At 45.4% G+C, this 26,182-nt stretch overlaps 1 protein-coding gene across 17 annotated transcripts in view; it reads right to left on the reverse strand.

Moving 5' to 3' along the window:
- Positions 1-544: 544 nt before the first annotated feature.
- FBRSL1 (fibrosin like 1) overlaps positions 545-26,182 on the reverse strand; it is a 508,067-nt gene continuing 482,429 nt past the window's right edge. For 7 of the 17 annotated variants that reach the window (XM_042035140.1, XM_042035137.1, XM_042035135.1 and 4 more), the window contains 12 exons: positions 25,446-25,699; positions 21,093-21,328; positions 18,926-18,976; positions 17,919-18,014; positions 14,460-14,531; positions 13,852-13,890; positions 12,936-13,007; positions 11,582-11,714; positions 8,365-8,442; positions 6,835-6,918; positions 5,577-5,817; positions 545-3,547 (listed from right to left, as the gene is read on the reverse strand). In XM_042035140.1, coding sequence (XP_041891074.1) covers positions 2,314-3,547; positions 5,577-5,817; positions 6,835-6,918; positions 8,365-8,442; positions 11,582-11,714; positions 12,936-13,007; positions 13,852-13,890; positions 14,460-14,531; positions 17,919-18,014; positions 18,926-18,976; positions 21,093-21,328; positions 25,446-25,699 — 2,590 coding nt within the window. In that variant the 3' untranslated portion in view covers positions 545-2,313. Of the gene's footprint in view, positions 3,548-5,576; positions 5,818-6,834; positions 6,919-8,364; positions 8,443-11,581; positions 11,715-12,935; positions 13,008-13,851; positions 13,891-14,459; positions 14,532-17,918; positions 18,015-18,925; positions 18,977-21,092; positions 21,329-21,419; positions 21,581-25,445; positions 25,700-26,182 lie in introns of all 17 variants that reach the window. The other 10 variants (XM_042035130.1, XM_042035133.1, XM_042035144.1 and 7 more) reach the window with 10 other exon arrangements.

Raw genomic sequence — 26,182 nt, forward strand, 5'->3', positions numbered from 1 at the left:
CCAGAAGCTGTAACATGCTCCTAAAGCACCGTCGCCCACCGCTCCATCAGCCGCGGAGCGCGAGGGGTTCGGGGCACGGCTCCATCCCCCCGCAGATGGCTCAGCCCACGGGAAAGGCTGGGGAAGCAAATGGGAAGTGGAGAGCAGCGCCTGAGGCGATAAACTTCCCGTGGTGACGCCGGCAGCAGGGTCCCTCCAAATGAGCTGCTGCACGCTTCCTTTTCTGTCCTTCTTTCCCCCAGCAGGAGATGCTGGCCCAGCCCCCGAGGCGCAGAGCCCCAGGTGTCCCCGGGCCGTGGGGTGGAGATGCTGCAGGGCGGGCGGCACCGCTCCGCTCTCCTCCCCAAACCCCAAATCCCGACAGCAGCCACGGCCTCCAGAGCGTGTCACGGACCGTGCTCCTTCTGCTGGGAAGGATTCACAGGCAGAAGCAAATCCCTGTCCCAGCACCAGCCCCTTCCGCCAGCTGCCTCCTCCCAGCCGTCAATAAACCATTAGCCTCGAGTCAACAGCGCTGGCTACGACACACAAACACTCAACTGCCTTTTTCATCCAAAATCAATGTTGTATTTATCTTCATTGATCTACAAGGAAACTGAATGTTTAAAATTACAGGGGGTGCAGGGGGGAGGACGGGGAGGGGGGGAAACAAGAGTTACAGAGCCAAGAAAATAGTAGCGGATGGCTGAATTAACTAGAGAGAAAAAGCCCAGGATATATAAAACATGGACACTGAAAAATAAAATAAGGGAAGGGGGGATGGTACAGCAAGTAAAACATGGCAAAATTTACATATGGATGAAAAGTAAAATCGGAAATAAAAAATAAATCATGCCAAAAAGCAGTTCAAGGCAGAACCACACTGAAACAAACATTTGCTTATGGTCTTCATGTACTATAGATAATATATCAGAATTTCTTTTTTTTTTTAATCAACCATTAGACTTTTTTTTTGCACTCCTAAAATTCTACTTTGTCTTGTATACAGATTCCAATAAGAACACTGCACAATTAGCACAAGGGGTCCACGGAAAATTGTCCTTGCTTGCCAGCGATCCTGCCCACAACACAAAAAAAGAGAAAAAAAAAAGGAAAAAAATAAGGAAAGGGTCTGCCGCATGGTACTGTGCCAGTTCCATCTGCTTTTGCCAGCTTGAAAAGTAGGAAACCAAAATTCCCTTCCAGGAGCGTGTGTCTTTCTCTTTCCTTGACGAACTGTCCCTTGTGTTTGTACAAAAAAATTCAGTCTCTTTTTTTTTTGTTAAACACAAGCAGCCTTCTTCCTGTTCACATGCCATTGCCATTATGTCTCCAGAGTTGCGAGTTGGTTGTTTTTGGGTTGTTTTTTTTTTTTTTTTAAATTTTTTTTTTAAAACCTTCCTCCCCCCAACATCCACTAAGACCTGCCTCCAAGTTCTTGCATAGTTGAAGTATATATGCCGTACTGAGCTTTCTGAGTGTGAACTTCTGACTGTGACAAGAGTATGAGTTGTAACCATGTTAACAAATAACCAGAGTGGTTCTAGAAACCATTTTTATAAAGTCTACCTATGTTAAGAATTTAATATTGGTGTACATTTATATTAACAGAATATTTACAGTTTGTTTTCTTTTTTTTTTTTTGTTTAAAACAAGAAGTCAAAAAAAATTCCTCTTAAATTTCTGCATAATATAATAAGGCAAAAAACAAACAGTTTTGTACATTATTATTATTATTAATATTTTAATATATATCTGTAACTTCGGTTCCAAAGTACCAAGGTAAGTGATCAATTGGCCTCAGAAGGGAACCTCACAGTGGACTGTAAAACTACAGTATTTCCATAAATAATACTTTTAAGAAACCCTGGGTATTTTTTTCTTAAGGATCTGAGGCCTTTAAAATGCAAATTTAACTAAAAACAAAAGCAAAATTTCTTCTTTTTTTAAGTGAATAAAGAGCACAAAATTAAAAAAAATACAAATCCATTAAAAATGTTTCTCACATTTGGGAAAAAATGTACAAACTTGATATTCTTAACTCATTTTTTTTAGCACAGAAACAAAAAACAAAACCAAAAATCAATACCTATATATTAAATTCCCATTCTCAGCAACCTTCTTGTTGGAAAGTCCCCAACCCCGTTCTTTATGGAAATGTGCTTAACTTCTACAAATTTTACATTAAAAAAAAAGTTTACAGCAGTGCATTTTGTAAAAGGTTTGTTGTTTTCTTTTTTTGTTGGTTTTTTTTTCCTGTTTGTGTTTTTTTTTTGTTTGTTTGTTTGCTTGCTTGTTTTATGTACAGGTGAGTTTAAAATTCAATGTTGGGGACTATCGTGCCTCTACTTCTTTGGGGTTCCTAGAGGGGGAATAGTCCCTGGACTCTGAGTTTGTGAGTGGAGTAGTCCTGCGAGGGGAGGCAGGTCTGGTGCTGCTGGCTGGTACGAGAGGCGGCGGCGCGCTCAGCGCTGCGGTCGGCGGGTTCCTGTTCAAAATCCCGTTGTGCATGGCAGTGGATGGACTCAGTCTGGGGTAATGCATCCCGCTCAAATGAGGCATGAAGGATGGCACATGTGCCAGGTGGCTTTCGATGGGGGATGAGTGCAAGTGGTGCATTCTGGCACGCTCAAGTTCTTCCCGTAAGTGCAAGCGCTCGCGCTCCTCCACTTGCCGCAACCGCTCCTGCTCTCGGCGGGCTTCCAGAAGGTTCTCGTGGTTGTAGTCGTGTGGTTCCCTGTCTCTGTAGGAACGCTCATGGTCATAAAAGCCAGAGGTGGTAGGAAACCTATGGATAGGATCCGTCCGGAGCTGGAAGTCCATTCGACGGTGCAGGTCTAAGCTCCGGTAGGCATCTCGCAACGGGTCCCTCATCGGGTCCCAAGAAAATCCGGGATGCGGCAGCCTCTCTCTTCCCGACAAAGGGTTCATGCCTATGAGCGGGGTCATCATCCTGCTGCGGTCCAGGACATTCATGTTGTTCATCTGGTGCACGCTGCCCATGGAGATGGGCATGGAGGCAGCCATCGAGTGAGGCAATGATAATCCATGGAGAGTGGGCGGTGGGGGATGCTCCACTGACCGGGAGTGCTGGGAAGGCTCAGACCCAACCACCAGCACATCACTGTCTTCCTTCCTCTCCTCCTTGACTTTGATGTCATTTTTAATCTTCTGGAGGTCGCTGGGAAGCTCTGCCTTTCTCTCCATGTCCTTGCTCATTAGATTGGTAAGCTTCAGGCTCTCACTTAGTGCAGGTTTGCTGTATGGGGATACAGACTGGATTACTGGCTTTGTGTTGTCCTCAGAGGGTCTCTTATCATGGCTTGGAGTTTCCTTCACTGGAGAACGGCTCTCTTTGATCTTGTGTTCAGCTATGGGTGGCTCTCTCAGCCGGTCAGGGTGCTCTCGCTCAGGCTCCTTGGACCTCTCCCTCTCCCCGAGGCTGACCTGCCTGATGGCATCGCTGGAGCTCTGGCTGTTGCTGCGGATGAGATTGCTTATCTGGTGCGTCACTGGGGCTGATGCCGGTGAGGATCTGTTCGAATGTCTGTTTTTATCCAGGAGGTCTCTGTAAAAACACAGAAGGTACATCCTTGGTTATGTGTGAACAAATACACTCGTGATGTTGGGCGTGCACAGTGCTGTGTCCAGTTGTACACTTTGAGATTGCTCAGGATTTGGAAAACTCTGCAAACATCAGCTGCAGCTGTGATGCTATGCTAAGGGACATGCAGTAGCTGCCTTTACATACTTCAAAGACAAAAAAAGTTAAATGTTCACAAATGTGGGACTAAATTGGGGATGTGGCTGCAAGATTATATTCACCCTAAGACCATTTCACTGAGAAATGTAGGGAAAGAAGAATTCTAGACAACTTATTTTTCTTAAAAAAAAGCTTATTGTGTGTTCATGTGTACATCCTGCTGCTAGACAACGACCTTCTTTCTCAGCTATAAAACTCAGGTTCCTTTCCAAAAATATGGATCCAGGCACACAAAACAGAAGCCTACAGAAATATATGCAGGTCATTCCCAAGTCAGCCTTGTTGACTGGAAGCAGCCATAAGGTGAGGCTGATTTTCCTATGGAGCTGCAGGAGTTTTTGTTGTTGGCAGTTCTTGCAGGTACACCAGGTACTTCAGGAGGAACATGCTTGAATTGGCCACGAGACTGAGCAACTGAGCTGTGTTTCAAGAGGACCTGCTGTGACAAACAAGGGGTTTGATGACAACATCCATGGTTTAGAAAGAGAGGCACAAAGGTTTACATTTCCAACTGCACCTCTGCCTCTGAGCAAGCCAATTAGTCACAGTTAATCCCACCTTTTTAACAGGGGAATAAATAGTGCTCACTTTCTAAAAGCACTTTGCTCTGAATGAGAGACACTTTAAATGCAAAATATCATGGTGTGATTGAGAGAACTGCATTATGCAGCTGAGAGGTTCACTGATGCCTAAGTTTTATGCTGTGTTTGCTTTTGAGAGCTCTAAGACCTGAGCACTGAAAGCTGGAGGTGTTTTGGGGAGTTGTGTAAGTATTTATCCCTTATGGTTGCATTTGCTAACCCAGCTTTCTTCCTCTGTGGTAGTCATGATTGCTGGTCAAGGATGTGGTTTATTAAAACCATGTCCAAATAGGGATGCTGGGGACAGCTTAAGCTAAATTAATAGAAATGTAATAGAGCTGTTAACCCCTGTGTGAACACTCTTGGGAGTAAAGTAACCTTGGTCTGCAAATGAATTCCACTAGAATTCACTAGAAGGGAGCTTCCTACCTGAACAGTATCTGTGTGCAAGGATGTCAGACAATTTAACATTTAAAGTAAGATGATTCTCAGCCTATTGCTGCCATACAATCTTGTTCACAGGTATTTCCTGAAGATCTCATTAAAAGCTCTTCAGGCAAACTATGAACCCCTATCACTAGTCAAGCACACACATCTAAGACGTGCAGGCTGTTACTGCCTACAAAGAAGTAGCCTGTTGGAGACGACTGGGCTCTGAAATATAAAGGGCTTCACAGCTTCAAAATCATGTAACTGGGAGCTAATGAAGTAACTATAGCCCAGGTGATACAGGCCTGTCATCGTTAATAAGCGTTTGCCCACAATGCAATTTTTTAAAATCAGTTTTGCTAATGGATTCATGCACACTGCTCCAGATACAGGCATTTGCATTTTTATCTCGTTAATGTCCAGCTAGCATTTGAATTCATCAGCATATCTGTACATTAATGAGAACTATGACTGTTTCCAAAGGACCCATCACAATGCTACCATCACCATTTAAGGATGCACAGCAATCCTAAAGCAGCTGCATTGAAAACAGCCAAGTATACACTGAAACCACAGCAACACACCCAATTCCTCAGCCTGGTGCTTTTTGTTAACCTACTAGCAGGGGCTAGTTTACCATATTTCCACAGAAGACAAATCCTAAAAGGTGAAGAGGAATTTTTTTGGTGATGCTAGTACTTGTACTTATCTGAGGGAAAGGCCTCTCAGCTGCTTTAAGGACAAGCAACATTTTCGGGAAAACAGAAAAAACAGAGAGGAAGAATAGTCCCAGGAGGAAGTGGTCAGAAGCCCACAGTGCTCACCTCTCTTTGTCTCTGTCATCTTTGCTCAGAGAAAGATCCCTCTTCTCGGGCTCCCGCTCCCGCTCTCTGTCCCTGTCATGGTTTGTCACCGAGGAGCTTCGCTCTGAGTCTGTGGGCTTGGGCCACTGTGGAGGTGTTGGGAAGGACGGCGGGGTCCGGTGGAGTCTATTCCATGGTTCATGGGGGTTATTGAAATTCTGCAGGTTTGGGCCATCTTTGTGAGTAAAAATGTTGTTGTGAGCTAGAATAACGGCAGGGGGAGGAAGAGTTAAAAATAATTCAAACCAAATAATTATACAGACATTTTTCACAATATTAGTCACAACCAGAACTGTCCTTTCAAGACTTTTTAATGGTGAGGGGGAGCAACTAGTGAGTGGACATAGATAATTCCAACACTGGGTGTAAGATCCACCAGCACTTTTAAGGCTGTTGTTGGAGGAAGCTTTATACACCTCAATAACTCAGAGACTACTGAAAATGCCCAGCTTCTCTTCTCCACCCACCCCAGGCAAGGGCTCCAGCACTAAAGCAGTATTTTTCTTCAGCTCCTCTCTCTGGTAGAAACTTTAATTTGTGCATAGTTACAAGCAATCAGCTGCCTGCAGCTGATGCTTCAGGGACTTTTTTGTTGAAGAACCCAGAGTATTTGGTGGTATGTATGTGTGTGTATAAACACAGAGCTTGGCTGTAGGCTTTTCAGAACAGTCATTCGATTTTCCTCCATCCATCTTCAGCCGATTCCTGTTGCACCATGAGATGCACAAGCACGGTCTTTTATGTGCTCTCTTTATGTGTGACTCTCAAGCACGTTTTGCCTACAGGTAACATGTTTTTGAAGTAAAATTATTTTATACAGGTAATTTCAACTTCAGTCAATGGTTACAGAGGATATCTACACAAATTGGAAGAAGTATCAATAGCTGCTCCACTGTGCATCTTCGCTGGTGAAGGGTGTTACTTTAGGTGCCCACAGGGTCCCAGAGCTTGGTGGGGTTTTGCAGCTCCAGTGTCTCTCTGAGCACACAAGGTAGCAACCCTCAGCAGAGAGGAGGCACAGAGCACAGCCACTGATCTCTGTGACATGCAGAAAAGCTCCCACCGCAGAGACCTGGAAATCTTAGGTGCAGTGTTTTCAGATAGGAGAATGGAGGTTAGGAATTAAACTTCTTTAAAAACTACCACCAGCTGCTGTAAATATTAGCATGTGGCTTTTCTGGAAGGGATATTTGTCTGCAGTAACCCAGCCAGTACTTACTCAGAGCATGACTGCCTAATCCTCCAAAGGCATTGCTGCCTAAGTTCCCAAGGCCGCTGAAGGTGCTTGACCTGCTAAATGGATCTGGAAAGGCAAACAGGGATTTAGCAGGCATTTAGCCAAGAATGTTGGAGAATGAAATGCACCCCTCCCCTTCTTAACGGTTTGAATCCAAGTAGGATTAGGCCAGACTTTAAGCTGATCCTTCTCATTGCAAGGTTCTTTGCACAGAAAATTCCCATCATGTTAAAATGGAGAAGGGATTCAGTGCTCACTCTGCAAACAGGTGCTGTAATAAACTTTTGTATGCGAGTCAGAAGCAAGCTAGAAATTAATGTCTAATAGCTGAAATTAGGGTGGCTGCTGAGCTATAACTCTCTTTTCTTATCAGTACTAATAGTAGAAGCATTGCAATTGCCTTGAAAGAATCTCAGCAGGCCCCTTGGCCAGCACTGAGGAGATGCATTGTCTTGTTTCTGCACTTTTTTCCCAGTAAAGGCACCCATCACCAGAGGAGGTTCCTCTCTGAGAGCACATAGCCTGACTCAGGCTTCCACACTCCAGAGACAGCTATGGGTTAAATCCTACCAGTGTACTTGTTTTCTTTCCTACTAGTCATCTCTAAACAACTCCTCCTCCTGCCCACTGGCTTTTCGAGTGTCCCTTTCAAGTCCTTAACTTGCCATGTTACAGGAGGTAAGGTTGCTCTCCACTTCCTCACAGATATCACATTTAAAAAATCAAGGCAAATGGCACAAATAGCTCGGATCTTTAAGCAAACAGCTATTTGCTTATTTACTTATTTTAAAACAGATGTTCTTGCCCTTCCTCTTTGATATTAAGTAGCTGAGTGACTCCACAGAGATAGTTAATTTTGACAGAATGTTCAGGAATTGATGTAAATCTGGGTATTTGCAAGAGAAAAAACAGTCTACTAGGTCATGTGGCATGCCACATTTACTGATTGGATGAATGTTAGTAAAACATTAATCAACAGAGCTTGAACTTTAATTGGCAATGAGCTGCTTGTGAGCTTCTAAAATGAGGACATTTGAGAAAATCAGGCTCTACTTACTGCCAATTAGGAAACTGAAAGGCTGGCAAAATGTGCAGAACAACTATTTGCCAGGAACTGTTCCCTGAACTCTTTTGAAGAACCTAGTCAAGACCTTTCATAGGTGGAAAATGATACAGGAGGAGCCCATTTTAAGCTGAGGCTTGTCTGAGGTATCTTTGCATAAATTTCCCCCATTTCCTCGGGCACATTCAGGAGCACAGGACTCTACAGGTCACATTTTGGCTCTGGTGCAGTGTCCCAGCAGTGACAGATCTGACAGCTCTGCACTGCCCTCTTCTTTGGGGGACAGTGAGGGGATGTGCTGGGAGCTGGCAGGGATGAGAAGCTGGCCAGCTTCTGGATCCTGAGGCAGTTTAAGCCTTTCCCTCCCCTAGTGCTACAGTGCAGGACCACATTGAGAGCCAGGAAGGGGGCACAGGTACAGAGGTGGAGGCAGGGTTACTTACACTTACCTGCCAAGTGGTTCGTAGGCAGGAAACTGCTGTGGTGAGGTGAGGGACCAAAAGGGGTGGTGGCTGGATGTGTTGCACCTGTGAGAACAAGATCCCTTTTTAGTTCAGGGGCAAGTGACTCCTTGTATACACAGAGCTTGTGGCCATCACATTCAAGAACTGGATGCAAAGGCCACATTCAAACAGCAAAAGCAAGGGAAGACCCCAAACCTCGGCCGGGCGAGCAACAGGCTGGATCTCCCTGAGAACCCTGCCAAGGAGTCTGTAACAGGGCTCTAGGAGGCAGGACGAGACCTCGCACTGAGAGCTGCTGCTCACCTGGAGTAATGAGGAAGCCAAGCTCTTTGTCTGACATTTTCAGTCATTACTCCATGTTTACATTAAAAAGGGTCAGCCCAGGTTATGGGCCCAGACAGAAGGTGCTCGGAAGTGACTGATTAGAGTCTATACGAAACATCAGTTAATGACAGGCACGCAGGGAACATCAATCATGCCTCTCCCATGAGAGCTCCAGCTACGCTCTCACATCTGTCCCTGCATCTACAGGCTCCCCTCGGTATTTTTTCCCTTTCCTAGACACTCTCATTGCCACGGTGTTGTGCTTCCTTGTGGGAAAGAACACCACTGCTGAGCATGCTGGATTACATGAAGCTGAAGAGAGGGGAAGGAAGGGGGTGAAACAAGCAGGTCTGCCCTGTATTTCAGGGTGGACCAGGCTCATGCAGAAAACTCCGCTCTCCTTTCAGAGCAGAAAATGAGAGATTTTCTTCCTTTGCAGGCAGGCATACGTGAATCTGAACGGGCTCGTAACCTGAGTGTGAAAAGCACTGGTGTCACCTGTCACTGGGGTACTTGCTCAGCCCCTGACCTGGCCTTCCTTGGTGACAGTGCCCAACCACTGATGGTCGCTATGAAACACACTCACGTGTCCAGGACACAAGCAAACTGTGAAACCTGAGAGGGAGACAGAGCTCTGTGTCCCTCACCAGCTTGGGTACCTCAAACCTAAGCAGCCAGAAAATGAGTTGAAGAAACTTAAGAGAGACCACAACAACGAGACCTATCTAGTACCTCTCTATAAACATTCTGACTGCTCCAATGCTTCAAGACGGATGGAGACTGTCATCTTTCTAATCCTTTAAGATTTCAGAAGGTGTATAATGGATGGGAGATTTCTTCAAAGGAGACGGCTTACAAACTCAACTACATGGGCTGATAATAAAAAATCCTCTGGAGAAAGCCAGGAGCAGCACTGCAGGCTGTCAGGCAGTTATTAAATAGAGCGTCTGCCAGGCAGCCCAGCATCCGTCCTGGAGACAGGTGGCCCTAAGATAACTTATGTCTCCCCCAGTAACCAGGCAATGCAGCAGAACCAATGATTCACATCAACTGCACACATGTTCAGTAAGGTGAAAAGAATGCCTTGGATATTCCAGGGTAAAAGATTTATTCCTCCATGTATTCCAGCTGCAGTGTTTGCTCATGTTGACAGCACTTTTTACCTGGATTTACCATGTGATGGCTCCTGTGATTAATATACTCACAGACAAGTTGTTGTAAGGTTGTTTCTCTCTATTGAATGTTTTCTATTAGTTTGCCCTCTTTAATACTTCTATTTCGTACTATTTCCCCTCCTGCTTTTACAAATGAAAAGCAAGCCATGCTTGCATCTTTTAAGGGAAAAAACTCTAGATACCAACTGGACTGGTGCTTTTCTGCCTGTTAGGGTAATTCTGTCCAGAACAGCCTTCAGTAGCAAAACCAGACACGAAACAAGGTTCTTGTAATGACAACACAGGACAGACTGAGGACAGTGATAACGAAACATCTGCCATAGGAAACAGCCAGAGGTTTGTAAATAAGCTGTGCTTATGCATCCAAGTAGATGCAATGAGTATCTTGGCCTTGTACTATCGAAGTACCTTTATAGAGACCAAAATAAAGGGTAGCACCCTACAACGTAGAGCTGGTACCAGCACTGATCACATGTGGTAGAAATGTGCATTTGATACCTAACAATTTCCATCCACAGATAGAGCAGAAAGACAGACTGAAGCACTGGTGGAGTTCCTGAAGGCCATCTGCATTTGAAACTCACTTCTCACAGAAATTTCAGCTTGATCCTCATCTGCTGCTTTTCTGGCATGTTTGGGACAGAGTTCAAAACAGTTCTAACGTCATTAATTTCAACAGGGTTGAACCAAGGCTGAATATGACCATGCATGCACTGAGTTAGGGTGATTGTGCAATATTGCATCATAAAACCAGAGTAAAATTAGGGGAGAAAATTACATTATTTGCCAATTAATTACATACACAAAGAACTAAGTTACATCTCGTCAATTGATGCAGCTCATTCAGAATGCAGACTTTGGCATCTCAAACACAGACAGAAAATGTGAAGAAGTTGAGAGGAAAGTTAAACTTGAGAATAAAAACAACATTTGGCACTTGGTAGACAGAGTCCACATGAATCCACACTGTCCTCCCAGACCAGAATGTGAGAGCTGCAGTCTTCCATGGTCGGAGCCATTGAGAACAACACGGTGAAGGTTACTGCCCTTTGGTAATTGCATAATTGTAATTACTTCTCCAACAGACTGGAAAACAATTGATCAGCGTAAACTGTATTTAATTCTTTGGGGCTTTTTGTAAATTCAATATACCATTTTAAGCCCTAGACTGTGCTAAATTTTGTAACACATAGGGGAATTTTCTATTTAAAAAACAAACACTTAACAAATACACCTTCTGTAATATTTTCAATGCTGTTACTGAAGTTTTCCTTTTACAAAAAAACCCTTGTTTTCAGAAAACAAACAAATTTGGTGAGTGGAGAAGCTGACAAGAATAACACGCATATAAAAGCAAGAAAGAGACTGGGGCCACTTCCAATCCTGTGCAATGGTAACATTTTCAAGTGTTTTGTCAAAATCACTTTTAAAAAATCACTCTATACCCTATTAATCAGGCACATAAGAACCAGCTGCACAGACAAGACTGTGAGCGAACTGCTGCAGCTCAGTGATGTGCACAGGATCCTGCACTGGAGGTGGTGGCAGAGCCCTGGTCACAGCAGTGTCTCTGCACCCCTTGAACCAACCTTGCTTCTATTTTTGAGGCATATGTAGCTGTAAAGACATGCATGACATATACTGACTGTTGGTTGGTTTTGTTTTTTTTTTTTTTAAACCAACAAGGAATGATCTTCCCTTACCTGTGGTAGAAAACAGAGGCCTGGCAAGATCTTGTGGATAATGGAAGCCTGGAAACACTCCAGGGGCAGGAGGTCTGCTGAACAGGTCAAGTTTACCACCTATCTCTAGCTTGTGGGGATCCAGCTGCATTTGCTGTCAAATGATATAAAACCAATCTCATTATACACTTCCTTTTTTATGGGAGAAAAAGAGAGGGAATCAAGGCTCACTCCTCCTTAGCCCTGCCAGGGAGCGTTAGCGAGAGTGACAGCAGCGTCTCCGGTCACGCAGCGCAGTCGTGCCCTGCCAGGCTCCGCAGGGCCATCCCACCCCGCGGCCTCTCGGCTGCCTGCCCCATCCCAGGGATAAGGTCTGCAGGGAGCACTCAGCCCCGCAGCACACGCTGCAGCAGGAACATGATACACCGAGTGCACGGCACCCCAGGAGCAGTCTGCACTCTCAGCCTGACAAAAACTACTCTGCAGGCACAAAGCTGCTGACAGAAGCCTGGAGAGCTGGGTGATGGACTCGTCTGTTCTGCCTCTCCAGTTTGAGAGAGACGTGCCCATACTATGCCCTTCCTGCAGCCAGTACAGCTCAGTGTGCAGGCAAGGGGCAAAGGGTGGAGGAAGCTGTGAGGCTGTTTTTATCCTTGCCCTGTAGAAGTGAACATGGCCAGAACTGCACGTTAGTCATAGAAGCCAGCTCAAAGATTACGTATTTGCTTATAAAAATTTATGCCCCTTTCAGAGGCACCTACTTAAGCACAGAATAGCCTTCATTAACGGGACAAAATAACTACTGCAGGAGCTATGAAAAAATAAAATCTACACAAGTCCCTTTATCAGCTATTCCACATGCCACAGGGAGCCTCGAGCCTGCAACAGCACCCCAGGGTACCTACATCCTGTTACACCTCGAGTGTTAAACCCCCCTCCCTCTGCCCACCATCACATCGGCACAGGAAGCCCCACAACCTCTAACACTGGTGTTATCAATCTACTCTCCTGCTCTCTGCTCTGTAATGTTCTTCACCACATTGGCCATTTCATTACCTCCTCCACAGGAGGTACTAATGCAGAAAGGAAACGACATTAAATGTGCGTGCTTTGTAAAAAAAAGATGGGCTTGGGGAAATTACTCTCCCCCTCACTTTCTTACCCTCTTTCTGGCTGTACACCCTTCCACCCAGCTCCTTTGCCCTCAGATAAACTTTACAGTTGCTACAATAAATGTTAAAGGAGTGCAAGTATTAGTTAATCAATACAGGCAAGCTTGAGAATCACCACAGTAACTGCTTCCTGCCCATTACTCACTCAAATACAATCTGTAAGCTAAAAGACTTGGCTTGGTTCCAGAACCCATCCGAATTACCTTTATCTTTTGCTGGTGATGGTAGATCTGCCAGGCAATCTGTACATGAACCGCACACCACTTCCCGGGTTTCTGCAGTGGAAAGCACAAGAATTTAGATTAATTTATACGTTAGCAATCTACATCAGATAGAACATTTCATTTTCCTTACTGTCAACCAGGCAGCTAAGCAATGAGAAAGGCTGATTACTAAAACGGCACAATGGGTGATCAACATTTTCTTCTGTACTGCAGCAGATGATGTTTAAATTAAGAAGGAAACAGGAAGAATGTGGGATATCTTCCCCATCTCATGGACATCTGAGATCCTGCCTTGTTCTTTCCTACGTGCACTCCCCCCTTCCTAAATTGAAATGAATGGCAGCAAAGAACAGTATGCCATGCTTAAGAGAAAGCAACTAATGGTTCAGAGTTCTGTTTCTGAAAAGAGCCCTGTTCATTCACCCCTGCTGCACTGCAGGCTAAGTCATGTGTGGTTATTATGGCTGCTGGCTTTTGGGGAGGAAAAGGGTACGGACAAACAATCCCCAGGATGAGCAGTGCCACAGCTGAACAAGTCCCTGTTTTCAGCTGAGCTGTGGTACTCACTGTTCCACTCTTTATGTGGAACATCAGCACACTGACCTCAGCCACCATGAATCTGTTCACTGGTGAATGTCTGCCCATGCTCACAGTCATTTATTTCTGTGACCCTCATTTCATACTGTGAACTATTAATGCACACAAATGGATGCAAAATAAGGCTGGGATTCAACCTAAATGTTATTAATCAGAAGTGGCAGAGAGCTAACTGACATTTTGGTTTAAGTAAAGGATGAGCATGAGATTTTTCTACCGGACATGTCAAATTTCAAAAGCACATGCACAACATTCCAAGCATCTGTGTATAGATATGTATATAAAATCCCCCACAAACCTTACTTACTCTTACTGGAGGCCTATAAGGGTCTGACACCTATGGAAAAAGCAGAAATAAAACAATCAGTCTTTCTAAAACTAGCCAGTATACAGAAAGGTGGGGAACTTCCTTCCTCTGAACAAGTAAAAGCATTCAGAAAGCAATGTTCCAGAGAAGTCCCCTGTGACACAGGAAACCTAAAAGGCTTAAAGAAGGCTTAAAACTTCTCTTTCATTCCTTGAACCAAACTCAGCAGAATTTTATGATAAACAAAGCAGCTTCATGCCAGCAACTGAACAGTGCCAGTGCTTTTCTGAACCTTGTAATCATTCTGAAATGGAGCGCATAAAACTACTCTCCAAGCAATACTTAAGGGATAGATATTGAAGGGGTTTCCTGTCCCATTTTCCTCTGACTTTTGAAAGAAGCCAATACATCCCCCCTTTGAATTCATGGCTGGTGGAGGTTACCGTCTCACCAGAAAAAGACAACTTCTCTCCTCACTGCATGTTCCCAGTCTAGAAGGCCACTTTGCTCACCAGCCTGCACTCCTTTTTTTATCAGCAATCACTGTGTTTACTGTAAATCCAGATAAGCTGAAAAGAAGGTTATATATTGTTGCCTACCCCTGGAGTCTTCTGCAGCAGCGTATGGTGGACTGTGCCTGGTCTACCTGCTACATCAATAGGGTTTGAAGTCTGAAAGACAAGAACAGAGCGTGAATAATACTGTATCATACCAGTGGTGCGTTTAACATCTCTATCTGATGTTAACAGCATTAATTAGTCCATGTTTGCACTGTGCTTTGAACACGCATATTGCTATATTAGTGTTAAATGTTATCTCTTACTGACAGCCAACAGCATCTAACCACCATGTCATTTATTATTATTGAGCAGCAGTAACAGTATTCCAGCAGCACCCCTAGGCCCTGCTGAGATCACACCCCATTGTGCTGTGCATGTGCATGTGCATGGGAAGAGACAGTCCCTGCTCCCCAATATTATTCTTTAGACAAAACAGGCAGGAGAGGAGGTAGGAGAGAGAATGAGAGAGGTGGCCTGACTCCCTCCATTTTTCAGGCAGCAACCAGCACAGCAGTCAGGAACAGAGTAACTCGAGCATCCTAGTCCCATATTCCACACACTGGACCATGGCCCCTCTCTGACTGGGGCCAGGGAACAATGCCTGAACCAGCAACAGCCCATCTATTTGCTTCGACAAGGCAAAACCAGAAACCTTAGAAAGTGCTTGTGGGTCTTTTATAGCTTTGCATTATTTACCCCATCATTTTCCAGCAAGAATTAAACACCTCATTGAATGAATCCCTGTTCCTCCTCCTCCGGATCCCACCTGTTGTCCTGTCCTAGATGATCCCCAAGAACTCGTTCATCTCCTTACTCTGGCATTCATCCATCTCCCACTCCAGAGCAACTGCACCTGGTGCCTCCACACAGCTGAGTGTAGAGGGGTTAAACCTCATTCCCCAAGAGATTATTTCACTCATGTTTTAGGTCAAATTATAGCAGATTTAAACAGTACAAGGCATGAGTACAATCCTGGGTGTGGGAGGGAAGGTAGGTTTTAGTTTGTCTAAGGCTACATAACTTCCAGGCTCATTAAAGAGTGAATTCTCCGGTGTGTGTAGGTAAGTCAGTGCACTCCCCAGGCAGATCAGAGCTCTCAGGGCCTCTCTGACAGCTGAGGTAGATATAAGGTGGCAAATAAGTTACAGCTTTCATACAGGCAAGAGCTTTAAGATCACAACATGTTAATAGCATGGTGTCATCCTGTCCCTTTGTCCCCTGGAGAAAGATGTGAATGCTTCCTCCAGCAAAGTAAACTGAATACTTCTGACCTTTTCAAGTTCTTAGCTTGTGAGAAATGGCCTTTGGGAAACTCGCTGAGAAATTTACCGTCAGCCTGGATTTATGTGCAGTGGACTCACACGCACAGCTGTAGGCAACTGACATGGGAAGGGGAAAAACAAAACCAAGATCTCTGCTTTGGAAAGCAAGAAGTGCAGGAGTCAGAGTGCCAAAACCAAATCATCAGGTATGTAGTGATTATGCAGGCTTTAGTTAAACAGCTTGGGAGGGAGAGAGCATGGAAGAACGACGCGGTAACGATGACTGGAGTGGCTTTGCCTAGAGTTCAGCTCTGCCTCCTCTGGGAAACTGGAAAGTAATGTGCCAAAGCAGCAGATCCATTTTTCAACCTATCCCCCTCTTTTTCAGATGTTAGATTGTATGTAAATACTGCACTGTGCAGAGACCAAATGATGTCAGTGATTAACCATGGCACCAGAGCGTGACCTTGCACTGCTTAAACTCAAGCTAGCAAATGTTGGATCTATCTATCACTAAAATACATCAAAAGCTAGTTATAACAGCACTAGGAACTGCTTAAAAATGTAAAGGGTCTGTGCTCACTTCTTCTTTCTCGCTATGCAACTGCTCCTTGGCCTAATGGTATTTTACAGTGAGATGGAATCTGTGAAGCTCTGTAGTGAAGATGGAAAGCAGAAGAAGGTGCCATTGGTGTAGCAGCAGCTCCTCATGAACAGGAAGGAGCCTTATGGCAAAACAGCCCTGGCTGCACGTCAGCAAAATTTGTCCAATGCCACCTTATTCGTGCAGCTCCTTTTCTTGGAAAATCAAATTCACATCCTGACTACTCAGGGTCTGTAGGGACTCCCTGGCACCCCTTGCAGTAGTAACAACAATTAACACTGGCAGACAAACTTCATCAAGGGATGGCCATGTTCTGTCCCTCTTGCTCCCTGTGCTTCCATGACCTGCTCCTTCTCTAGGCCTGCAGCCACTACATACAGAGCTCCCACTGAACAAAGCCATTTTAGAGACTCTGCTATTTGTAATGTATCCCTAAACCAAAATAATGTCAAGGATTCGATGGGCACTGAGGAAATACTCTGGCTTCCATCAAAAGCATTAAGTTAAGTGGGAAGGTGGTAAAAGGCCTTATTTGCAGCAGTTGCTAATTACTGACTTCCACTGACATCAGCAAGACTGCTGAGGGAAGCACATCCCACAGACCTGCCTGGTGTGGGTATGGAAATCACCTTCCAAATGCAAACAGGAATGGCCTGGCTACAGTACTGGTCCTTCAAGACTTCTCACACAGTAGCAGAGTTCTATGGAAATGCAGTTCAAGATAAGAAATCTCTAAAATCACAGCAGGTAAGGAAGCTGAACATGTCACCTCACAAATGGAGTACATGCTCCATTTTCAAACAAATGCTATATAGATACAATCCATTATTTCTTGTTCGGAGAGATTTAACAGTTTTGGTACATTTAAAAATAGTTAATAAAAAGAACATGTCTGGGAGGAAAAAAAAAAGCAGTGCATACCACAGAATTTGCCAAAAAATGGGGGTTATCATGGCAACATTTCCAAATGCCAATCAGTGCTAGTTGTAATGACATGTTACAGCTGCAGTGCACCTTTCAAACACATTATCTCAAAGAAGCTTGCAGGCATTAATCAACCCTTATAAAACCCACTGCAAGATAACTTTATAGATGAGGAAGCTGAGGAACAGAAGGTTTAAGCGACTTGCCCAAGGTCAGCTGGGAGCTGGGAATAAAAATTCAGCTCCTTCAAATTGCTCTGCCCATTTACAGCAGTCTCTCCCTATTGTTCCCACACTTGTGCAGTCAAATTCTCATTGTTTTTTCTGGGAATAAACAGTTTATCTTTTGCAATCTCAGACCATTAGATTTATAAAATGATTTGGGACTCTTCGGTCTATTATGAGCTGTAAATATTTCAATCAAAATAATGCACTTCACTGTATGCTTCTCCTCCAGTTTCAGCAGACCTCCCAAGTGAACCACTACATCCTTTCCAAGGAAGGATCTGCAGTGCCAAGAGAAAATTTCTGCTAAAGAGTTGGCTGCTTTTTGCAGAGGATGCTCACAGTTCTGCGGGGTGATCCTTTCCAACCCTGTGCTGCACTTCTGCTATTCAAATCATGTGCTGCAAAATCACCAGAGACAAGACTCTGAACACAGTTTCTCTCCCAGAAAAAGAACAAAGCCTTCAGAAGAAGAAGTTTGTACCTTCGGTTGAAATGCTCCCTGAAGTGACCCAAAGGGACCTGAATGTGGAAGCATGGGTGGCATTCCAGGCATTGCTGGAGGATAGGTTGGAAAGAACTACAAAAGAAAAAGAGATGCTTATGTCACAGGATGACTTGAACAATAATGGAGGTAGGTGCCAAGCCTGGCACATACAAAAATAGTACTGTGCTGAACAAGTGCCACAGTGAAAATACACAATAAATTTGCTTTCAAAAATTTTAAGAGCAAAGCCAAAACTTGAAAAATGCACTCATCTGATAAATTTTCTAGATAGTGCTGAACGAGTGTGCCTTTAAAAATTGTGGACTACTGCAGGAAGCACAGAGCATAATTTGGGGTTTATGTTCACTTTCCATTAACTTTGCATTTTTCTGCTGTTGCAAACAAATTGATTCTGTTTTGAAACGTGACCTGCTTTAATTTTTAAAGCAAAAGGAACCACAAGATGCTGCACTGCACTCTAACCACAGGCAACATGCATACCACCTTGTAGTTGTGTAGGCTAGGTGAAATTTTGCTTAGGCCTCTCCTGAGCACACACAGCAGTTTTACAAGTCCCAAAACATGTAGTCTTTTGTGCTTTGGAGCAGTGGGGAGCACCAGGAAGAAACCACCAGTCTGACTTACTCCTGTGACCTGAGCAAAACCTTGTGAAAGAGCCATGCACTCCGGGCTGCTGCACTGGGAGAAGCACCAGCTGCAAAGGTACTGCAATGACCATTGATTCAGCAATTCCTGCGCATTCCCTGCCATCCCAGGCACAGCGATACAGAGCCGCAGCAGCAAAAATGCAGGAGACAGAGAATTTAAAAAAAAATAAAAAAAAGCCCAAAGAAAACTTGGTACCTTAAAAACATAAAAATCGAAGATGGAAAAAGAGCTTTAGAAATGAATGGATCAAAACACTACTCATCAATTGAAAACAAGCAAAAGAAGAGCAAGCAGAACCATTAACAAAGAAACCAACGAGAAAGGTGAGCACTCACGTTGGAATGTCGAAAGTAAGGGTTGTCTAATTTGGGAGCGTACTTGTCAAACTGGAAAGAAAAGAGAAAAAAATAAGGAAACAGGTGAGTTTGGTTTTGGCAGTAGCAGACACATCAGGATTTCAACACAGTCAAATAATCATGGCCCGTGTGTAAGCGTTTAACAGAGCAGAACTGACTGGTTATTCCATACTCGCTCATCGGGGAGACAACTGATTTCCCCAGGCTAGCAGAGAGGAGCCCCCAGGCCACGCTGGGCACCTCCAAGGCTCACTGCAGAACCCTGTCTCAGGCACTGCATGGACAGGTTCCTGCTCTGGGAAGAGAGCAGTCCTGATAACGGCAGCAGCGAAACACAGGGAAGTTCAGGTCCAGGTCCAGATCTGGGATCTGCCCCTGGATCGCTGAATTAGATCACAGATTAGCAGGTAAGAAACATTTTCCATTAGACCCCAACATCTACTGTGGGGCAGCCAATACCAATTCCCAGTTTCCTGGGTTCCTGTAAGCACCAAAATTCTTTTGGAAAGGGCTTAATTACTTTAAATAACAAATCTCAGTATATTCCCTCTCCCCTGCAAAAGGGAGAGTTCCCCAGAGAAAAGGTGACTGTAAACCTTTTCCTTTCCAGCATGGGGTTTTAACACCTCCATGTGTGTAGTCTGTGTCCTGTTTGTCCTGTACCATCTCAGAAGCAAACCCAAACACACACACATTGCATTTCTGAACAGTATGTACATTCTGCTGGGGAGGAGGGAGTGGGGAAGAAGGCAGGGAAGGGAGCTGTAGGACCCCATGAAAAGCTGCTTATTTGGCAAGTCAGCTGCTGTTTCACACTCCTCTATGTGCAGGAGAGTAGATTTGTAATTTCATTAATTACAGTTATTACTGGAGCCATGTCCCCTCCAGTGTAAATACCATAAATTACCAAACACATGCAGCTGTAATTTCAACACTCTTCTCTGGTGTTGGGATTAGCCGACCTGATCTAGTGGAATATAAGATGTGAGTGAAATATAACAAAAGAGCCTTGCAAGTTGTTTTTGGTCTGAAGGCTGACATCAACGGCCATGGGTGGGAGGGGAGGGAGCTGTTCACAGGCTCGGGTATCACAGTTCTTAAATAACACAGGAGACTTCTGAGAAAAGATTCAGGATTGTTTTACACAGACCAAGGAAAGAAGGGAAGGTGTTTACACACAAATACATTGAGCAAACACCTGGGGCTGGATTTTGGGTGGATGATATTGCTTTTAATTGTCCTGCTGCTAAGCAGATTACAACCCAAGAACGTCATCGGGCAGTCAGCAGTGGGAAAGAAAAGTGGGAACACTACGCTCCTTGAGTCCTTGGAAGCTCTTCCCAAATGCTGCTTTTGCTAGCCTTACACAGGGTTGTTTCTGCATTTTGGACACAGTGTGAAACTGAGAGGGGGAAAAAAAGCTCAATCTTGTGCTTTCAATCTCAAAAAGTAATTGCCAGAAATGGGGAGAGAGTGCGTTTTAAAGTACTGACAAAATCCATTTGTAGCAGATCCCTAACAATTTTGTAACAGCTGCAGCAAAGTCCCATTGTGTTACAAGCAAATTCAATGACAAAATGCTTATTACACGGACAGGAGGATCTCTCCCAGCAGAACCAGCCACACACAAATTAGTGCTTGTTGATGTAATCAAGTCATAAAATGCCTAAATCAATACAGATCAGGTATTAGGAGGAAGAGGGACAGAACTCATATCGGATGATGCTGCACTGTGGTGAGAGCTCTGGGTAAGCCAGCACGGTCTGCCCTGCACCCAGCAGTTTGTGGGGACAGTGTTTGGGGCTGGAAGCCATCCATCCTCTGGCATCCTGGTTGGTGTCTTTTGGTGTGTCAAGGCAGCTGGCTCTGGGAAAGGGGGATTAGAAATACACAGCAGGACACACAAAAAGGAAACTAAAGGGATTCTGGACTTGTCTCGTGGGTGCTGTATCTGCTCATGGGTGGCAGCAGGGGGACCAGGAGGCTTGGTGTGGGGGCTCTGGGTGGAAAGGGGGTCCCTTTGGGAGTGTTGGCCTCCAGGTTGGAAGGGCAGGGACAGCACGCCTGGCTGAAATGAAGAGGGCCGGGTTTTGTTTGACAAGAGTGGGTTAGGCTTTTTGACCAGAGATGCTCTACTTATCCTCACATTTTGGGCTGGGGTACGCACCATGGGAGGTGCAGAGGGCGGCATGAGCGGCGTCTGGGGCAAGCTGGATGGAAAAGGAGTGAATGTGTGCTGGTGGGTGTGTTGGTGCTGATGCGTGTGTTGGTGCTGGTGAAACTCCGCTCTCAGCAGCGGCACCGGGCCAAGTGAGGCAGCGGCCCGGTCCGAACTCTGAACCAAAAACCGGTTGTTCAGCTCTTGCCTGAGCAGTTCGTGATCTAGAGGAGAGAGAGAGAGAAAAAAAAAAGACACAGAGGCCCGTGGGCCTGTGAGTACCACAAAGACGGAGGAGAAAGAGTCAATATTCACCTGGCATTCCCTGTTTCTGCAGGTCATGCTGTGGTGGTTTTCTACGTGAGGACTCATTGGTGGAGGTAAGAGAGATGCCTGTGACAAAGTACCAATCAGAATCCCCGAATGAGGCTGGCAATACATGATTGGTTGGTTGAATGATATCAACAGGCTGGTATCTAAAGACAAGAGAGAACACCATGAGTCATCACAGCAGAAAACATCATCGGGGCTCGCACTCCGCCCGGCCCCGCCCGCGGCCCCACGCCCCGCCCGGCTCTCGTCCTCCCCGGCACCTGCTGCCACCGAGGTGTGTCTGGGAACGCGCCTCAGAGGCGCGGCCTCACCTCTGGGAACACACCTCCGGGAACACACCTCCGGGAACACACCTCCCGGCCTCACGGCAGCCGCACCAGCAAGGTGCTGGGGAGCGCCCTGGAGGCTGACAGCTCGCTGTAAAACGAGCAGTACTGACCTTCATCCTCTGGGAGCGTGACAGGCAGAGAGAGGCGCGCACACACACACACACACACACTGAAAATGGATGTGTGTTATGCTCTGACAGATTTGTACTTCACAGGTAAAATTTTGACAAGATGTGCAGCGCAATAAGGTAACTGTGGGTTTGGGTGGCTGGAAACTGCCTGCTCGGACATCCAACCCTGTGCCATCCCCCCTTCTCAGCCCCAGGACATGCACGCAGTGACCAGAAACATCCATCCTACAAATCAAGGCCTTCTTTGCAGTAAGATTTTTTTGAGATCTTAAATACCTAGCAGTCCTTTTCTCCATTTTTAACAGGCTGCAATTCTCATTTTTTGTCATTGCCTCCAGGCTCTTCTCCTCTGAGAAAATACAGAGGAGGAATCAGTGGGAAGAGGAGAAACATTGAAGTGGCTCAAGATCTCATCAAGGTTGCAATGACTGCTGAAACAAGATGTTCCACCCTATGACGTGGCCTCTTCTCAGCATCTTCCTCTGGAATAACAACTTGCATGAATGTGAATGTGGTTCAGGGAAGGGGAAGACAACAGTGCTTTAGAAACGATGTCACTGAAGACAGTAAGGACCAGTGTCCACTTTTCCAAAATGTCTGCTGGTGTAACAGTTAAATCCATCTGTGGCTTTGCCTAAGAACTTCAAACAGGGATCAGCATCCAACAGGTTATATATTTTTTAAGCGAAGATCAACCTGTGTCCCCACCTATGGATGACACGCACCCAGTCCTGACCGATCTACTTACTTCTGAATTTACATGAATCCACTTCTTTCACTGTAACAACCCTTTAAAACTACTGCTCTGAATATAAAGGGGCAAAAGAACACCTGCACTTTGAAGTTTTATTTCATGTTCTGCAGGGAGTTCTTTCACTTCAATTTTTTACAGTAACATTAGAAATGTCTAAATCAATCACTTTCTGAAGTGACATTGTAAGATCTTTGAAAACAGGCACTCTGATGGGGAACTTCAAGGTCTTTACTACCACTTAGAAGCCTACACCCTATTGAAAGTCACATTTGAAAGCAAATGTTGGGTGCCTAAGTCATTTGCTTTTCAGTACTAAATGTACTGCTAAGAGTAGGTACTGTATACTGCTACAATCTATATAATTAATACAAAAGCAGAAAGTATATACATTTGTGATACTGAAGCCTAAGGCACTGGAGCAAAAGTCTCTAATGGGTTCTCCTTGGATTGAGCAAGTAAGAAAAAAACTATAGGCTGAAAGCACTTAGGTCCAAAACCTAACCTCTTTAGAGAATATGAGCATGATTTCATGTGTGCGTGTGTTTACGCTTTGAAATCTGGCATGACTTAAAGAAACTGAATCCTTCTGTTAGCATCAAGATAATCCACTTTTCTGGAGGGAGAGATAAAAGCAAGTTGGCAGTTGTAAGTGCTCTGATATCCAATTTCTTTAAGAGACTGGAAGTCAGACTGATAGATTTGCAGCTGGCTCCAGCCCATAGCCCTCTACCACAACTTTGACCTCTGTCAGGAAAAGAAAAGGCCTGGAGATGTTTGGAGAAGCTGTGTGGCACTCGGAGGAGTGGCTGCTTCATAGTAAAGATGGAATTGCCAAGGAATAACCCAGGTCTGTGAGGGGCTCTGAGCAAGGTCTGGATCAGAACTGGTACAAGAACCTGCCAGTGATGTCAGGTCTGGTCACACAATAACACAACCAGGAGCAGAGTGCCTGGGCAGCCCTTGGGACCTGGGAACACCGGCCTGCGTGCACACATGAGCTGGGCATGGCACAAAACAGCACTGCTGCTCATGGTGCCCTCATGTTCAGGAGAGAAGAGACACAGACCACCGTTTCCTTTGTGTATCCTACATCAGGCCAGCCCTTGAACCGAGGGCAGAAGCCCAGCAAGGGTTGCTCCTAAGTTACTTGTATTAGCTTTAGGTTTCAAAACGAAGAAATGCCACCAGAAACGCATTCTTGTCTTGCTCTTCAGGGCTGCTCAGCAATATTGTTTGCTTTTAAGAAAGTTTTATGTGAATGACAACAGAAGCTCCTGGCTCTGCAGCACTCTGTATTGATTTTATGATGTGCCATTTTGCAGGCATTTCATATAGTGCAGACAAGAGGCATTTCACTGTCTGCAGGGTTAGACGCCTGGACCTTTCCCTCCACTAACTTAGGCTTCTCCTACTTAAATTGCAGGAGAAATCCTTTTAGTAGGAGCAAGACTGTTACTGTTTTCCTGGCAAGCTGCTGAATGTGAATAGGTCACTTGATCTTGCACCTCCTGAAGTTAATGGTGAAAACATACTTGCTTTCAGTGACTGCAATATCATGCTTTTAGTGAGCGCTTTGCTATTTCCTTTCGCAAGGCTTTCAAAGTCTCCATCACAGTAGTCCTTTGCCTTAAACAGGGGAAGCAATGAATAGGTCTCCCACAGTGCTGCCAACATCTTCCCAGCCATGTGGTTGAAATTCTAGATGGTGCCAGGGCCCGTGACAGCCGCCAGCTTTGGCCTATGTGGTCCTGTCTCTGGCTGGGAACCCACAGCACTTTTGTCTATCATCATTCTCAGAGCTCACTTTGGACCAATTCGTACTTTTTTTTTTCACTTAAAGAAGCAGTTATAAATAATGAGACATTATTTAGCTCCTGGAAGCAAAAAAGGGGATGGAAGACCATCAGATTTTTCCACAGCAAATCTGCCATTTCCTTATTCCTTTAACTGACTTCATAGGAAACAGAGAGTGAGTTTTTTGCAAAATGCTTGTCCTGTTTAATCCCTGCTGAGTTAGTCGTGGAGTCAAATGCCAGATCAAAAGGAGGCCCCAGCAAGTGAAAGTTGCTGGGAAGTCTCCAGCTGCCAGGGTCTCTTCCAGGGACAGCTGTAGGCTAATGGATAAGCTGTAAACAGGGCATTTAGGGCAGAAGTGACAATAGAATGGGGGCCAGGGTGAACAAAGGAAACTTTTTAAAAGGATGCAAAGATAGTGAGAGTTGAACAGCAGAGCTTGTCAGCTGAGCTGTCTCTGACTCAGACTGAAAGGCCACGGAGCCATGGGCACAGAGCAGTTGTGCTGCTGCAGGCAGAGGATCCTGCTCTGCCAGCAGGATGTGCTGCTGGTTGAAGGATCAGGCAAGGGATTCAGTGAGATTCAAGTGCTCGCTTAGAATAATTGTAGAAATAGTATTTTCTCATCAGTTCTAACAGCAGCAGCTTTCTTTGGAGAGGGGAGAGAGAAGGGGAGAATGGCAAACTGTGCATCACTTCTCTGTTAATCTAAAAAATGCCTGATGACTGTAGAATGCCACACTGGACAACTCATGCCCTGAACAGGACTTCTATCTTTTTGAAGCATTTGTTTTGAAGACTTCCTATAGGAAGCTACAGTGCTGTGTCTACAATCTCTCATCTGGTAAAGCACGTCCAGGTTTCATGAGCACTGTCACAGTTCCAGCACACACTGAGGGGCCTGTGTCAAGGTATTTCACCTGCCCACCAGCCAGCCCGTCTCTCAACACCCTCCAGTGCATGCACGGCTGATCAGCCCTGGCAGAAGAAGGGAACCTACCCGCAGGGTGCCCTGGTATCACGAGGCTGTTGGTGGGTAACGCTGGTGGAGGTGGCAGCGTGGGTGGGGTGGCGAACATGGCCGGATGGTGCTGGTGTTGGGTCTGCGATCTGAGAGAGAAGTGCGAGGTAGCAAGATTAGAGATGGAGAGGGGCAGAGCTGGGCCGGAGGAATGGTGCGGAGGAATCTGGGGAGACAGGGGCAGGTGTTTCGGGAGGCTGATGCTTGTTGCACTGCTAGCACTGCTGCTCCGGCTGCAGAGAGAGAGAGATGGGAGGGAGGGGAGAGAGACAGAGAGAGAAAGAGTGTGTTACAATACAGGACTGAAACAGTGCAAGAAATATACTACCAGAAACAACACAGCTATGGAACATTGATCTCCCCAGGCTTATGCTTTTGCTTGTCTTAATGGCAGTGGAGACAGTTAACGAATCTTAATGAACGTCTCCAACAGGGCAGAACGGGCCTGGGGCTCTCTGGAGGGACATTTCCTCCGGTGCTACAATCCTCAGAGCTATCTGTGAGTACTGATGAAGGCCACAGAGGCAGCTGGATTTTGCACCTTTATGGAGCCTCTGATGACCGTGCAGTGTCCATGTGGGTCCTTGTGACCAGAGGACACAGCGACACCGATTCCTTTTTCTGTTGCTCTGGGTGTGCAGAGCTGCACAGCACGAGTGACTCCAGGATCCCACTGCATCTGCTGCACATGTGCTGTGGAGCTTTAGTCACACAAG

The sequence above is a fragment of the Corvus kubaryi genome, unplaced genomic scaffold, assembly GCF_017639235.1.
Source record: "Corvus kubaryi isolate FWS band 111438036 unplaced genomic scaffold, C.kubaryi_AGA036_p1.0 37382, whole genome shotgun sequence".
NCBI classification, from domain to species: Eukaryota; Metazoa; Chordata; class Aves; order Passeriformes; family Corvidae; genus Corvus; species Corvus kubaryi.